The sequence below is a fragment of the Lactuca sativa genome, chromosome 1 (assembly GCF_002870075.4).
Source record: "Lactuca sativa cultivar Salinas chromosome 1, Lsat_Salinas_v11, whole genome shotgun sequence".
In the NCBI taxonomy this organism is placed as follows: Eukaryota; Viridiplantae; Streptophyta; class Magnoliopsida; order Asterales; family Asteraceae; genus Lactuca; species Lactuca sativa.
The window spans coordinates 111006562-111022737 of record NC_056623.2 but is presented as its reverse complement, the minus strand read 5'-3'; the positions used below and the strand labels follow the sequence as shown (position 1 = coordinate 111022737).

General features: G+C 33.4%; 1 protein-coding gene across 8 annotated transcripts; it reads right to left on the bottom strand.

The window, feature by feature from the left end:
* Positions 1 to 1533: 1533 nt before the first annotated feature.
* LOC111921450 (uncharacterized) lies at positions 1534 to 6034 on the bottom strand. 8 transcript variants are annotated; one of them, XR_006191742.2, is made up of 11 exons: positions 5737 to 6034; positions 5226 to 5314; positions 4976 to 5128; positions 4565 to 4709; positions 4141 to 4381; positions 3806 to 3997; positions 3372 to 3634; positions 2841 to 2985; positions 2636 to 2742; positions 2456 to 2486; positions 1534 to 2274 (listed from the first exon to the last, which is right to left on the bottom strand). XR_006191742.2 is itself a non-coding variant. In XM_042902165.2 (6 exons), the coding sequence occupies exons 3-6, from the start codon at positions 4741 to 4743 to the stop codon at positions 3527 to 3529; spliced, it is 720 nt and encodes a 239-aa protein (XP_042758099.1). In that variant the 5' UTR covers positions 4744 to 5128; positions 5226 to 5314; positions 5737 to 6028; the 3' UTR covers positions 3371 to 3526. The 8 variants fall into 8 exon arrangements, 1 of the variants encoding a protein (XP_042758099.1); XR_006191739.2 differs by having other exon boundaries at positions 2456 to 2742; XR_006191741.2 differs by having other exon boundaries at positions 1534 to 2486; positions 5737 to 6033.
* Between the last annotated feature and the right edge of the window lie 10142 nt (positions 6035 to 16176).

The following is a 16176-nucleotide window of genomic DNA, read 5'->3' as shown; positions in this document are numbered from 1 at the left end:
AGTATGTGAGTATTGGGAGAAGGGAGAATGAGGTCCCTTTACTGGTTAAGGCATGTGACCTTTCATATTAAGGCGTTTGGCACAGATTCCGCTGAGAGGAGTGCCAACCTGAATCGTGATAATGGCGCTGATTGGTGGATCGTATATTTGTCTCATCTCTAAGTTGTGATTCGCTTAGTAGTGGTGTTGGTGTGTCCACTTGTATTATGAACCTTGACTTTAGTAAAACCCAAACTGTTACTATAGACCCAACATTCTCCCTTAGTGACTTGTTTTTTGGAATCAAAAATAATCAAAACAATTTCAAAAATTACATTTTTGGCGCCATCCACCATGTTAACATGTCTTCAACTTCTTTCCTTTCGGCTTTAGTGTATGTATCATTATAAACACTTTGATTCAAAATAACACCAAAAATCTCATTTAAAATCTTTTCTTTTTATTCTAATATAAAAAACAATTTCAAGTGTCCACCCCTTTTTCGTTAAACACACAAGCTCCTGAATAATATTTCCATTTTTATTTGTGCTAATACCATTTATCTTGAAAATTGGAGAGACAACATTCGTACCTAATCTACAGCCAAAACATGATATGTACTATCCAGCTCAGTGTAGTAAATATTAAGCAAGCTCATATAAGAGTAAGATTTGAGTGCAGAGATATATCTATGGTCATCAAACTTTTGAAAAAATTGATTAAATCAATGGAGAATAAGACAATGAAAATAAGGCTTCTCCATCTGTTACCCTCATCACACTCTATAAACCTGTGTGTGTCCTACTATGTTTTACCATACTATTGGCATGTCACTTATGCATAACATCATTTTTTTTGTCATCCTACAAAACTAGTATATGTCATGCCATACTTTTAATTTTTTTCTTTTTCTTTTAGTTTAATAAAATATAATTATATAAAATTAATAAAATAAAAATACCCCATTAATAAAAGAAAAATACTCCAACGTGTCTAAATGTATTAACCTAGTAAGTTATTTTCGAAGCTGGAATTAGTTTTTTTTTTTTTTTAATCGCAATAACAATGTTAACTTGAAATATTTTAAAAAGCTTACCCTTTCATTGATGAGAAGGGCGAAGTTGACTAACTGTAACATTGGAATATGCACTATAAAGAATTAGCCAATAATGATATAGAAGGGTCTTGCACCCAACGAAAATATGTCCGCATGGCAAGTCTATCCATGAATCTGCACACTTTGCATTAAATTGTTTATATCATGTTAGCGTTGCGCGCATTATGTGAGGGTTGTATATACGTATATAGGCAAGTTGTCTTAGAATATAAAAATATAACATTAAAGATTCACAACTGTATGATAGTGGCTTCGCGTTGAGATTTCTTATTTTTTTTTTTGTAAGTTATATATCCTTGTTTGGCACATAGCTTTTGGAAACGTTTCAGAGCTTCTAGCTTTGTGCTTTTGACAAAACGCTATACTTTAAACAAAAAATTTTGTTTGGCAGTACAAACGTTTCGTTTTTAGTTTAAATTAAACGTTCCAAACACTACTAGAAAAAGGTTAATAGAGTACGGTTGAAATTATGAATATAGTACGTACATAGCAGGCGTACTAGTAGAGGGGTGTATTAGATTACATGCATAATAAAGTACGGCTATTTAACCGTATTATATGTATCCTATACCATCCCATACAATCATCTAGTACGCCATATATAAACTTCTAATACACCAAAACAACCGTACTTGATGTCTCAAGTATCATCTAATACGTCATATATACACATCTAATACACCAATAAACAACCGTACTTGATGCTTTGCATTCCAGCCTTATTCCAGCCTTTCAAGCAGCCTTTCCAGCCCATTCTGGCTTTGCATTCCAGCCTTATTAATCAGCCAATTCCACTCCATGGATGCTGCGGAACACATGGATCACCATTCCAACTATTCCAACTGAAACAAACTCTTTAATTTCTGCAAAGCTTTTACCATGTGAATTGTAACCAATTGATCAATCTCTATAAAATACAAACCTACTATATGATTCCATTCCAATCATAAGAAGTGGGACATCATTGATCATGTTTTCATTTTAAGAAACAGAAAAAAATTACAATAACCATTTAGTTCATTAAACATAAAAACATTAATATTCTTTCAGAATTCAGACTACAGTCTATACAATCTAAAAGTTGTATACCTAGTTCATTAAACATAAAAACATTCTTAAATTTATTAATGTCACACCTCTGACCTCTATTTACCCTTTGTGGCTAATTCAGTGTATGCCTACAAAAACAAGAAAACTTAGGATTCAAAATCTCAAATAACTTTTAATGAAGAAAACTCAAATTATTGGACATTCATGCCATTAACAACTTCATCTATAGCAATGCAAGGGTGAAAACTTCTCCACAACATAAAAAAATATGAGCAAATACAACATGAAATACAAGGGATGTTTGTGTACCTCCATAACAACAACCTCCCTAACTTGAAATCTGCAAACTTCCACAATAAAACACAAAATATAGCATCCTACTTTTATATATCTCATTTTCCATAAAAAAAACTTTCGTCCAATTCCTCACTAGAAAATGGTTTTTTGAAAAACATAACCAATTATAACAATGTATATAGAACAACTAACCGTTAACTTGAAAAAGACTTCACTTTATCTCCAAAAGTTCTCAGCCATGTTTTAATTCGTTCGTCCAATTCCTCACTAGAAAATGGTTTTTTGTCCTTCCAAATGTTCTACAAACAAATTAAGATAAAAAATTTGTTATTTAACAAAGGTGAGCCTTTAGTACAATAAACAAAAATGCAAAAAAAATATCTAACAATATACTTACATTCGGAAATCCATGTTGTCGAAAAAGTACAAACTCATGCATCCAGTTCATAACGTAGTAACCACACTCCCAATCGGACAATTGTTGATTGCACTAAAACGATTATATACGTATGAGATTGGAATAGTCTCTGAATCTTTTGGTCCTGGACAGAAAATTTCAAAAGGATCAATGTGATTGAAGATTACACAGAAGATGAATTGAATTTGGGATCTAGAAATCTTTTTCTCTATTCACTTTTCTTTTTTATTTACAGAAGGGTAAAATGGTCATTTACTCATTTACTCACATAAAGAAAGTTGATATTATATGATTATATCTTGTATTTGTGAATCAGTTACTTGAATATTTTTCTGAAAGAATGATATCTGAAGAGACATTAAGGAGAAATCATGTCATGCAAAGAAGATATGAAAAACAGATAGAAAGAGTTTACTAATTTACAAATAACATTAACCACTTGTTTTCTAGCCTCAGATAATCAAGAAAAACAATGCATGTTATGTGGAACTGAATTTTGACAAATATTACCTGAGGAAAACGTCGAAGAGCCAATCCTAAGTTCCTTATGATGAATAAATCAACAGTTACTATTTCAAGTACATAAGGCCTTTGTACCTTAACAGCAACCAAATCCCCATTTTCCTTTAATCTACCCTTATACACCTTCCCAAGTGAGGCTGCTGCTATAGGAGAAGTTGTGAGCTCTGAATAGATGTTTGGTGAAAATGTATGATGAGATTATTTTGATGCAGTGCTCGGTAGATTCTCAATTGGAATTGATGATGTTCAACCTGGGGATGATTTGAATCACAACACAAACAAAATCATTTCACAAGGGAATAAAAAATGTGATAATTTCATACCCGATTTAATAAAGGAAACCTTTTCTTCTTAATTCCTTTACAAATGAATTGTCCAAATAGAAATAGTAAAACATAATAATATTATAAACTCAAACAGACCTCAAATTCTTCCGTGGATTTTAGAACAATAAACTTTTTCCACATTGCTTTGTCAAGGTACGGGTATTCTTTTACTGGATTGACACCTTTTTCCCACAACTTAAGAAGCGCCGACTTGTAGGCCTTCCATTGCGTGTTGCAATCTCTAAGTACTTGTGCTTTATGATTATCATCTCGTATATGCCAATAATTCTGCTTTTTTAAATAAAAAATGAAGATAACAATTATTAGGTAAATGATATGATACAACTTGTATGATAGAAGAGAATAACATGGCAGGAAATTGTGATTGCTACTATTAAATGATATCAAAAGTGTGTTGAAATGAGTTTTACCTTTATGTTCAACCACAATTGATCCTTGTCACATTGATCCACTAAATCCCAACTATCTATAAGGATAGAAATCATCTTCCTCGTAGTCACTCCATGATAACTGGTGAACTTAAAGCGGTTAGGTCCAATAGCTCTATCGAATTGATCAAACTCAACTGTTAAATTTGATAGATATTCTTTGGAATGATCTCTGATCAATGTCACACTTCTCTTTTTCTTTTCTTTACTGTCCATTGTATGCCTACAAAAGCATAAACACTCGTATAATTAATTCTAAGAGTCTCGAACACCAAAAAAAAAACCAGAATTTTATATAAAATTAAAGATGCCCAAGGTAAGTTTATGCTCTTTTCAAAACAAATTCAATGCTTTATGTACTCTTGATTCATATATTAACTCAAATAATGTTTGTTAATATGTATACCTTGCTTCAAGATGTTTCGTTTTGGGTTTATCAACACTTCTTTTTCTGGTTTTTCTTTCTACCATACGGATCCTCCTGCTCTTGGTTGTTTGCACTAGTACCTCATCCATATGTGATGGTAAATTTCCAATGTATAACCTCAGACCTGTTGATAAGAAAATGAGCATAAAAATGATCATAGAAAATAATGAGGGTAAAGATATGTTAAAGATTATGACTTAATCTAACTAATGAGAAGATGATGAAATAATAATCGATACCCCACAGCTAAAGGCACTTGAAGTGAAATTGAATCAGTCACATATGCAAAACTTGCTACACAATTATCTTTAGAACACACACACATACATTTGAAACATGATACATTTAAAGATGCCACATGGGTTTAGAGCCAATTGGGTGTTATCTTACTTGAAGTTTGCTGTGATGATGAAGTATCAGAAACCTTAGCTAATGAGAGATATTGGACTTTATAATAACACGATCAGCAACAAAAAATGGGAATTGAAGACCTTTGCCTCGTGGTGTCTCCATGAACATTGAATCATCATAATTAACCCTGTCCTGATTCCATACAATACATGTTACTACTATTATGTCTAAAACTAAATTACCAAATTACCTCTTTAACATGGAGTTCCATAAAGAAAAATGGACAAACCTGATCTGATCTCTCTCTTCTTCTTTTAGATGAATGGTGAACTTGTGATTCTTCTTCCCTACGAAATGCTGATACTGCAGCTCTCACAGCTACAAGCATATATCTTGGTCAACATTTGATGAAAAATCTTGCTTTTCTAAATATTGGTTTCTATATAATTAAGCAATAAATGTGAACTTTAACAAAATTATAATGTGAAATCGAATAGTTATAGAGGAGGATGTGTGATCATTGAGTGGTTTTGAAATATTCTTAATATGAAATCTGCACTCAATGGATGCCTGATTATAGGAACATTAGATGGGGCTAATGTTGAAATCAGGAAGGAAGTTGGAGAGGACAATTTTTTCTTTTTGGAGCAACAGCAGATGAAGTTCAAAACAGAGTCGATGATGCTTTCTAGGGTTATCAACCAGAAATATGAAGTAATATTTCGTACACAGAGAAGACATTGTCATAAACACAACATTAATCAACGAATAAATCAACTACACCCAAAGTCCGAGCGTACCTGTAAACAACGTGAAAGAAGGAGGCAGAAGCGGCTGTAGGCCGGAGTAGGAGACTTCGTCAGTCTCGTCGACTGGAGACCGGAGGTGGAGGCGTCGTCAACCGAAGGCGGAGGCGTCGTTGGCCAGAGGCGGAGGCGTCGTCGACCGAAGGCTAAGGTTTCGTATAAACAACTCTAAGTAATAGAGCGAAAATGGCAATGAATTTGTTTGGTCATATGCCGGAAGCGTCTCAAAGGGAGAAAGCGTCTCAAAGAATGAATTCTGCTGCGGGGCTTAATCAAATGAACTTATTTAATTTTTTATTTCAAGTATTTTTACTCATAAAAATATCCTATTGAATTTAATTGCCTCATGGTATTTTCTTCCCTTGTACTCGACATGGAATAAAAGTTCATTAATTGTATTTAAAAATAATCTATAGAGTACACTGTAAAATATAAACTACAAAAGATTCATCCTTTTTACAATAATAATCTAAAATTTCTTATTCTAATTAAATTGGAAAAGTTATTTTGTTTATGACCTTTGGTTATAACAAGCTTTCATTATGTTTAATACAGAAAATAAAACAAAAATTTTAAAGAAAAATCATTTGAATGTAATCTGTTCATTCCATTTGACCATTTTATGGTCCAAACTTTGCATGTAATCTATTGAAACTTGAACCTCATCTGGTTATTGGTTTTTGATGTTTTGTAATTTTTTAAAATAAACCGATAACAAACCTAAAATAATAAAAAATAAAAATAAAAAAAGTCACTTGTGTTACCCCACAATTCTTCTTACAAAAAAGAATGAAAATACAGAAAATAAAAACGATAAAATACAGAAAATAGTCAAGTGGCTGAATCAATAAACTGAACAAGAACTGCTACAATTATTATTATTAAAAATTGAGGGGTAATATTGACCTTTTGGCACAGTTAGTCTACAAAACTGCAGCTTTCTGAAGGATGAAGGCAAAATGGGAATTCGATTATTGCTTGAACTGGTTGCCCAAACCTTGGGTCATTCCTAAGCTCTGTCCAAGATCGCCCATTTGTGCTTTCATGGCCTATAAAGGGGCAAAATGGTCAAATTAAAAATATATTACCCCAAGGGTAAAATTGTACTTTTATATCATCATACAAACTTGTACACTTTTTTGATGCACATCTTTATATGCTTCTGTTATGTACCTCTCTTTTCTTTTCTATGACAAGAATGGAATCAGTCATTCCATTCCCCTATCAATTCCATTCCTTTGAGAATAATGGTTTTATATCATCATACAAACCTATACACTTGTTTCAGTAATTGTAGTTTTTCAGCTTAATCTGTCTTTAAGGAGTGTCTTCACTTGTTTGAGTGCAAATTCTGTGATTGGTTTTGCTTCTCTAGGTCCTTGGTAGTCAACAGGAGGTTTTCCAGGGACAAATACTTTAATAGTTGAAAACAGGATCAAAGTTGTAGCAGCAAGGATAAAGGCATTAAAGTTGGATTTCTAACTAAAGAGGAAGTTGATCATGTTTATGTATTAGTCGTACTTAATCAAAATGGGGGCGTATTTTTTTAGTTATTTGATTTTGTTTCTAGTACATCTCATTGACCGTATTAGATGCTACAATTAACCGTATTAGATGCTGCAATTGTGTGTATTATATTTATTTATCCCTTTATAATACGGGTTTTTTTTACAACCGTATTAGATGGGGGTGTACTCTATTACCAATTTTCCAGTAGTGAAATCTAAAAGCTACTTCATGTAGCGCTTAACAAAACGCTATTAAGCTTTTGAAATCAATTTTCACAATTACTCTTAAAAATATATTTAAATATTTATTTAATTTTAATCAATTGTCCTTTTATGTAATTTTATATATTTCAAAAAACTATAAGTTACTTTTATCAAACACTTAGATAACAAATAACCGCTACATCTTCCGCTACCAGCTATATATGTGTGTGTGTGTGTGTATGTGTGTGTGCGTGTGTGTGTGTGAAAAAGGTTGAGAATGGGAGAATCATTTTCAACCACTAATTTATTTTGCCGCAAAAGCCTCCATGGTATCAACACAAATGAGAAAAGAATACACATGTATTTTCCAACAAAACATGTTTCCTTAAACTATGTTAATCATTATCTTAATATATATAAATACATAGTTTTTTATTTTTTTAATTTTTAAAAAGCTATCTTTATGGAAAAACGATTTTAAAAATTTTAAAATTCATGGTTTTTTATTCTCTACAAATTCACATCCATATTGATATAGTTTTAAGATAAAATAAAATTTTATATTTCTTATATTTTCAGCTATTGTTATTCATAAGTGAATAAAAATTCATCAAATTTTTAGTACTGTACATTCGTTATTAACTTATGAATAAAAGATATGAATAATTTTTTTTATAGATTAAGTATCATTCATATATAAATATAACATATAATAAACTCTTTACTGCTTATATCAACTTTTGTCATATGTTATATTCACATATGAATAAAACGTGTATTGACTTTCCTTACAAGTTATATTAATATACGAAGAACACATTTATCATAATTTTGTTACAGTTCATTTGTTATTCTTATATAAATAAGTAGTTCAAATTTTCAAAACACTTCATCTTTTTTTTTTTAACATACTACTTATTTATATACGAATAACAAATAAACTATAACAAAAATCTTATAAATGTTTTATTAATATATTAATATAACATATGACGATAACTAATACATGTTTTATTCATATATATATATAAATATAAGATGTGACGAAAGATAATGTAAAAAAAATATTTTAGGTAAGGAAACTTTATAACGTGTTATATTCATATATAAACGATACTCAAACTGTAAAAAAAATTAAGCATACGTTTTATTCATGTCACAGTCCCAAACCAAGGATGACGGAAATGTCCGGGGGTTTAAGACTTGGTGTAGAGTATCATAACAACGAGTTTAATAGTGATCAAAGTAATTACAACTATCATAAATATAATCGAGAAAGGTACATGGTTACATGAGTTACATGTTTCAAAATCGATTACAACATAATGATAAAAGTGTTTGTTTGACGACGTAGCATTCCATCCTCAAAAGCTTAATAGTTGTCTGTTCTTATTGATTACCTGATAATACATGTAATTTTGAAAGAGCGTCAACAATTAAGTTGGTGAGTGCATAAGCTTTTGTATATAAAGTTGAAAACCTTTCTTTGTAAATATAGTGTACGCTCAAGAAAAATCCAATATTTTCCTTTTAAAATGAGTTGCAGTCTTAAGACTCAAAGACCAGAATGTACAAGTATTTTTCCATACTTATAATAGTGTAAGCAGTTTTAAATAATTAAAACCCTTTTTAATGTAGAAATTCTGGTAAACCATATGTGTCGTTATCTCCCCACATGAGTTATTATAACCATACTATTGACATAGTAACCTGTTACGACGTTCTTCAGACGTCGGAATGTTATGACATTTGTCATCCCAGAACTGTCGGTCTAGTTGTTGCATGCAACTTAGGTATGGGTTGTCAATCCCAATATAGACCTATATACAAGTATCAGGCTCTCCCTACAAGAGACTCTGGTTAAAACTACAGGATTTTAACCAGTACTCTAAGAGCACAATGATGTAGTGCCTCATAACAGGATTTAACGATTTTGCGTGTAGTGTAATTGAAAACCCTTTTTGAAGTAGGAATAGACCTTCCTTAGTAAGTTCGTAGTGTTAATGTACCATAATCTATACCTATTATAGTTTATCATATATGTTTGTAATGAATGAAAACCCTTATGATGTATTATTATTTTTGTTTCGTGAAAGTCAACTTAACAGGAAACACAATCAATATGTAGTTATTATCGTTTTACACTTTGCTCAACATGTTACAAAGTGTTACTAAACTTGTAAACTCTTTTTACTAGTTTTAACCTTTTTGTCACTACTTTGATAAAAATCACAGAAAAATCACTGGAGGTCAAAAACTGAATCTGTAAACTCTGGAAGTTCAGAAAATTTGTCTAGTTTGTTCATAATTTTTATTATGATTTTTAGTGGTCTCTAACCAGTGTGAAATTATCCATCTTCACTGACTGGTCGTGAATGGATCATGACTTTTCTGTGGAAAGCTGTTATTTGAGTTAGGATATGTTTTGGTGTTGTAACTTGTATTCCCCCCCTTAAAATTTGAAGAAAACTATTAGGTTTGAACTCACCTTTAGTGATTCTCTAAAGTGGAAGGTTGATGAAGTGGGGTTTCAAGTCAAGAATACTTGAAGGATGCTTTAGGGTTTGAAGATCCTAAGAACAATGATGTCGATATTTGTGTGAATGAGATGTGAATTGAATGAAGAAATGATGAATATTTAGGAGCAAAATAGAGAACTTACCAAGAGTCGGGGAAAGAGCTCGAGACTTCCTGGGGAATTTTTTGAGTTCTAGAGAGAGAGTGTGAGAGAGAGAGAGAGAAAAAAAAATTTATCTCTGGAGGTTGATGTGAGATTTTATAGGTGAAGATTAAAGTTTTAATGAATGGATTTGGTCAAGGGTAAATCTAATCAAGTGTTGAAGGAAGATATTGATTTGACTATGTAGGATGTGAATAATGACATAAAGTAGGTATGGGGATGGCTTGGTGTCTTACTTTATGGCAAAAGTCAACAAACCTTTATCTGTGATCTTGAACAAAAGGTATGATTTATAATAATAATTCCCTCAAAATAGGGATAAAATTTGAGTCTAGGAGGTCTAGTATGTCAAAAATACGAATCGGGTGAAAATCCCCCGTTAAAATCATCAAAAACGGGATTAAAATCCGAAAGTGGTCAAAAACCGGGAAGGGAGATACAAACCTGCGAAGCTGAGGTTTGCTGCGAGAGGGTTCGTTGGTCCGACGAGGCTTTTGCTGCGAATGTGGGTTCGTAGTGAGGGAGTGTTTCGCACCTCGAAGGTCCGTAGGTGGAAGGAAGTTCGGTGCGAGGGAGGTCATGCAAGAGTCCTCGATGAGAAGGCTGCGAACCTAGCCGGTTGCAAAGGATGAAGTTCGGAGGGAAGAGCTCGCATGCGAGGATGCCCGGCTATCATGCGAACATGTCCGGTTTGCTGCGAGAGGAGTCCTATGCGGATCTTGTCGATCAGAAATGAAAGGGTCTGAGAGGCTAGGGTTCGTGCGAGATTTCTCGGTAGAGTTGCGAACGTCGGCTAAGAAGCGAAAGTGTTTGGCACCTGTGAAGGCATGTGAAGGTTCGCAGGTGAATAGTGCCCTGCAAACCTTCCTTGCCCCTTTTCGTTTCCTTCTTCTGTTTTGAGTTGTTTTCGGCCAAAGGAAGGATCGAGATGGTATGGATGTTCACATAAACATTGGAAAAATTGATTTTTACTACCAAGAGGTTTGAGAGAGATTTGGGAGAGATTTTGAGAGAGATTTTGGAGAGATAGAGATAGAGTGGGAGAGATTGAGAGATACTTTGCTTGTAGCCTTTATTAGTGGTTGGCTCTATAATGAAAAGTTTGTGAACCCCATTATGACTTTTGATGAGTTTCTTAAGCCCCCAAAGGGTACATAATAGTACTGTATAGAGTTCTTAGATCACTCACCCTGGTTAGGGTGTAGAATTTTTTGAACATTTCAAACTTTTGAGTGACACTTTGTATTATGATAGAGAGTTGTACATTAGTAAACATAGAATAAACCCTATCATACAAGCACTAGTTGAGTTTATCGGTTTGACCCGCTGACTTTTATTTAACCAGAATTTGACGGTTGTCACAATTTATAAGTGAATAATGCATATACTATAATAAAAACCTGATGCATTTTTATTCACTTATGAATAACGATAGATGAAACTCTAAAAAAATAATTTTTTTATTATAGTTATAGAGAATAAAAAATTATGAAAATGTTTCGTTGGAAAACACATGTATATCCGTTACCCATTTTGCTGGTACGTCTAAGTTCTTTGCGTCAAAATAAAAGTGTGGCTGAGGCTGATTCCCTCATTCTCAACCATTATTTTCTCAATTGAATCCTTCTATATGTATGTGTGTGTGTGTGTGTGTCTATATATATATATATATATATATATATATATATATATATATATATATATATATATATATTTGAACCGGCAAACTAACCTACTCCTAAAACCACATATGTCTCCTAACAAGACTTGAACCCATGACCTCTCATTTGAGAGTGACAATTATAATATTTAACTACTACAACTCAATTATTTTATAACTTAGTAGGTTAATAAATTTAGACATGTTGAGAAAGAAAAAGATATTGATTATTCCAAATTATAATGACTAATCAATGATTTATAAAAATTTACTAATTTATAAAGATGGATATTGTGTTGACTTGAAATTTATAATGATAAGTTAAAATTAATATGTACATTGGTATGGATATCCGATTGCGTTTTGTATGTCTACATATTTCATAAAATCATATTCTACAACCTAATATGTGTGTATGTGTGTCTCTAATGACTTTGTCTATTAATATAATGATAGAAAAATACATATTATATAAACTAAATTTTTTTAAAAATAAGTTGTAATTATAATTTATAACTTTGTTCATCATTTTATTTAACAGGATCTAACCACAGAAAATTCCAAAAAGAATTTCAATTAATCTTGTAAGGAATAAAGAGTCGTTGGATATATATCAAGACCTAACAAAGTGATAAAATAAAAGAAATCAAATGTAATTTAAATACAAATGGTTATTTTTTTATTGGTAGATGACAATAAGTTGGAACCAAAAAAAAATGTTAGCACCCACAAATACCTTATCTTGATTTTGTCAATAGTCTAGTGGTTTTAAAATCACAAACCTACAGAATGATAAATGTTATTAGCTTGCAAGCATGAGATTAGATTTTTGGGTTTATGACATGAAAGTACGGTAACGTTTTTGGTTTTGTTTTAAAATGTCCTTAAAGTAAATTTTGTATCTCTGATGCCATTAAAGTGGAAAATTATCTTCTAAAAGAAGGAATTCGTCGAGTTATTACTGGTTAACAGGTTAGTCAAAAAAAGTTATTATTGACATGTTCGCTTGACTCTTGTTGTGTATCCAGTCATCTTGGTAAAATACTTTGCTAAGGATTGAAAAGATTAACCCTCACAACATCCTTTCCCTATTACAAACACTTTGAGAATGTCGTCTAACTCTTCTGAATCACATAACACCATCACAATTTATCGTTTTGATGTTAATCCTCCTTTTTTATGTCGCAATAAACAAGTATTGAAGCAAAGACAAGCATGGAAGCCAAATAACCAAGCTTGCTGATTCTATCATTGTGTAAAATCGATAGTAAGCTACACTTTGCATAAAGTTGAGTTATGAAACGATTTTACTCGAAAATTTATGATTTTTGTATAGAAAACCCCCCATGGAGATCGGAAAACCATAACTTTTGAATAGTAAACCCTTATTATGGGGTCGCTTGTTTATTTTGTTAAGGGTAATGAGGTTACAATGTTCATATTTGTGCTTATGCACTCATAAATCGATCAATCATTACATTTAGTTTGGAACCTCATTTCGCTAAAAAAAAACCTAACAGGTGTTTTTTTATAGGTATCAAACGAAAGTTGTAAGTTCTTACACCGGATAAACCCACCTCTACCAAAACACTATAAAGATATTGTATGGAATATGAAACTAAGAATCAATGATCTATTGATTAGGACTGCTTAAGTGACTATGCTGCATAAGAAGGTTGAGAAGCACAAATATCTTAGACAGACTGAGAGGGAAGTGGTTAATGCTCGTATCCAAGAATTATTGATTGAATTTGTGACTCTAAATAGAAAGGTGAGAAAGCATGTGATGATTGGTTTGTTCTATGTTTTGATTATGGTATTATATTTTAATTTATTTTAGTGTAATGTACCAAAATTTATGACCACAAAATTCATTTTTATAATAATAAAACAATCATCCAAAACATTTTTATAAAACCATAATAAAATTAGAGTATGTAAATAATCACCCAAATACAACGAAGTCATATAAAATGCTGAATAATATGTTGTGTGTAATGTGATCTTCCCGAGCTGTTCCTATTCGATCCGAAAGTACATGAATCATAAACTGAAAATCGTAAGCACGAAGCTTAATGAGTTCCCCATAATACCGCATACCATACATATCTGCGAGTTCAAGGCTGTGTGGGGTCTATTTCACCACCGGGTCTATTTCACCCCCGAGTCTATTTCAACTCATGCGTTGGCCCAAGCTGTACCGGATCTATTTCACCCACGAGTCTATTTTAGCCCTAAGTCTATTTCAACTCATGTGTCAACACAAGACTGTACCAGGTCCATTTCACCCCACATACATATAGCAAACAAACACACAAACATATAACAGATATAGCAGGAGTCACAAAGATAGCAAGCACGTAAAATATCCTAGTGTCCTACAGTATAGTGAGAAAACTCACCTCAATTTGTTGAACTAGAAATCCCTACTAAATCACAAGTAAAGAAACCCTAATTAGAAATTAGATCAATAATACAACCCGTGAGTCCAAACCCTAAATCCCGACCTTAAGGAAAATAGTTACTTATTCCTTGCGTTAATGGGCCTAACTCATCAAGGTCCAAATGCTACTAGCCACAAAGCCCAAAAAATAATCTATGTCAAAAACGTGCTCAAGCCTAAAGGCCCTTTACAAAAAATCTCATGGCCCAACAAGGGCCCAAAGTTCCTAAGTCCCACAAATGGCATGAAATAAAGCCCAAAGTCCACTCTGAAGAGTATGCTCAGCGTAGCAACCAGTACGCCCAACGTACTCACGACCTTTGGCTAGTCGGGACCTCAGATGCGTATGCACAACATACCCCAAGGTACGACCGGCGTACACTACAGCTGACCAAAACTTCATTCTAAAGTATTAATCAGTTAAGATCCAATGTCCAATTTTAGATATAGGCATATTAATGTGTATTAATCCATACAGTTGCCAACTTTATGCTTTTTCATGTCTTAACGGGGCAAATATTGGTTTTAACCACATTATCATCTTGAAACCACCTTCAATCCTTGCATGATTGAACTTAAACCATCAAGACTCCGTTTTTATGCTCAAGGGACGTTGTAAACACTAGGATCTAACATTATAACTGTAACACCGTAAAAATTTAAAACAATTTTTCACATTTTCAAAACACATTTTCCAAACACATTTATTAATAAAATCTCATTGTATCATATCTTTGTTCAACAAAACATTTCCCAAGATCAAAATACATAAAATCCCATGTGTGTGTACGAATCATGTCAGCGCCTTCCCGCGATCATCACTGGTACCTGAAACACATAACACATAACACCATAAGCATAAAGCTTAGTGAATTCCCCAAAATACCACTCTAACACATATATTAGCCACTCAAGGCTATAGCTCTGTTGACTCTCTGGTCAGTGTGTCTCAGTAGGACCCTCCAGTCCCAAATCTCTATGGGCTCTCTAGCCCTAACTCTATGGACCCACTCGTCCTATCTCTAGAAACTCTGAATCATGCATATCACATATGACAATAACACACATAAATAGCATACAAATACACTGGCACATAACTCAGCAGTATACTAGCACATAACTTTGTTACCACTCTAGGTAAGTATAGTGAGAAGACTCACCTCGGATGTCTCGGTAAATCTCTAACTCGGTACCAATACGGTCTAGCCTCTACCTAATCACATGAAGTAAAATACTATCATAAATATAACTCTCGAGACTAGACTCAACCCTCTCTTGACACAAAGAATCCATTGTTGACCAACCCTCAAAGTCAACAAAGTCAACGGGTCAGACTTTGACCCGACTTGCCGAGTGCACTTAGGTGACTCGGCGAGTCTAAGCGTGTCTACTATCCCTTTGGTCCCGCATGACACGTCGAGTCTTTCCCTTGCTCGACGAGTTACACGTGGCATGAATCGCGGGGCCACCCCGACTCAACTCGCCGAGTCCCCTTATGAACTCGGCGAGTTTCGCCTTGAACTGCAGTCCTCTAATTCCTTCTGACTCACTGAGTCATTCCCCCAACTCGGCAAGTACTCACTGAGTGAACTATGGGGAAACCCTAAACCTACTTGCCGAGTCTGTTCTTCGTACACGGGGAGTTCATACCATGGTCGAGCTCAAATGAGCTCCTGAGGTCAGATCCGTTCCTCTAACTCATAGATCTGGCCTCCTTAAGCAATATAAACACGTAAAGTTTGGATCTTGATGCCCACGCAACGACCCAATGGCTCTTATTTGAAGAAAATGCCTCAATATGCCACCCTAAACTCATAACTCTCCATGACACCCATAAAGATCAATAAGTTAAGGTCTCTAGACCTCTTTGGATCCAGATTCGAAGCCTCAACACAAGAAGGGACCAATTGCTTCACAAATCTCACTCAAAAAGCGGCTA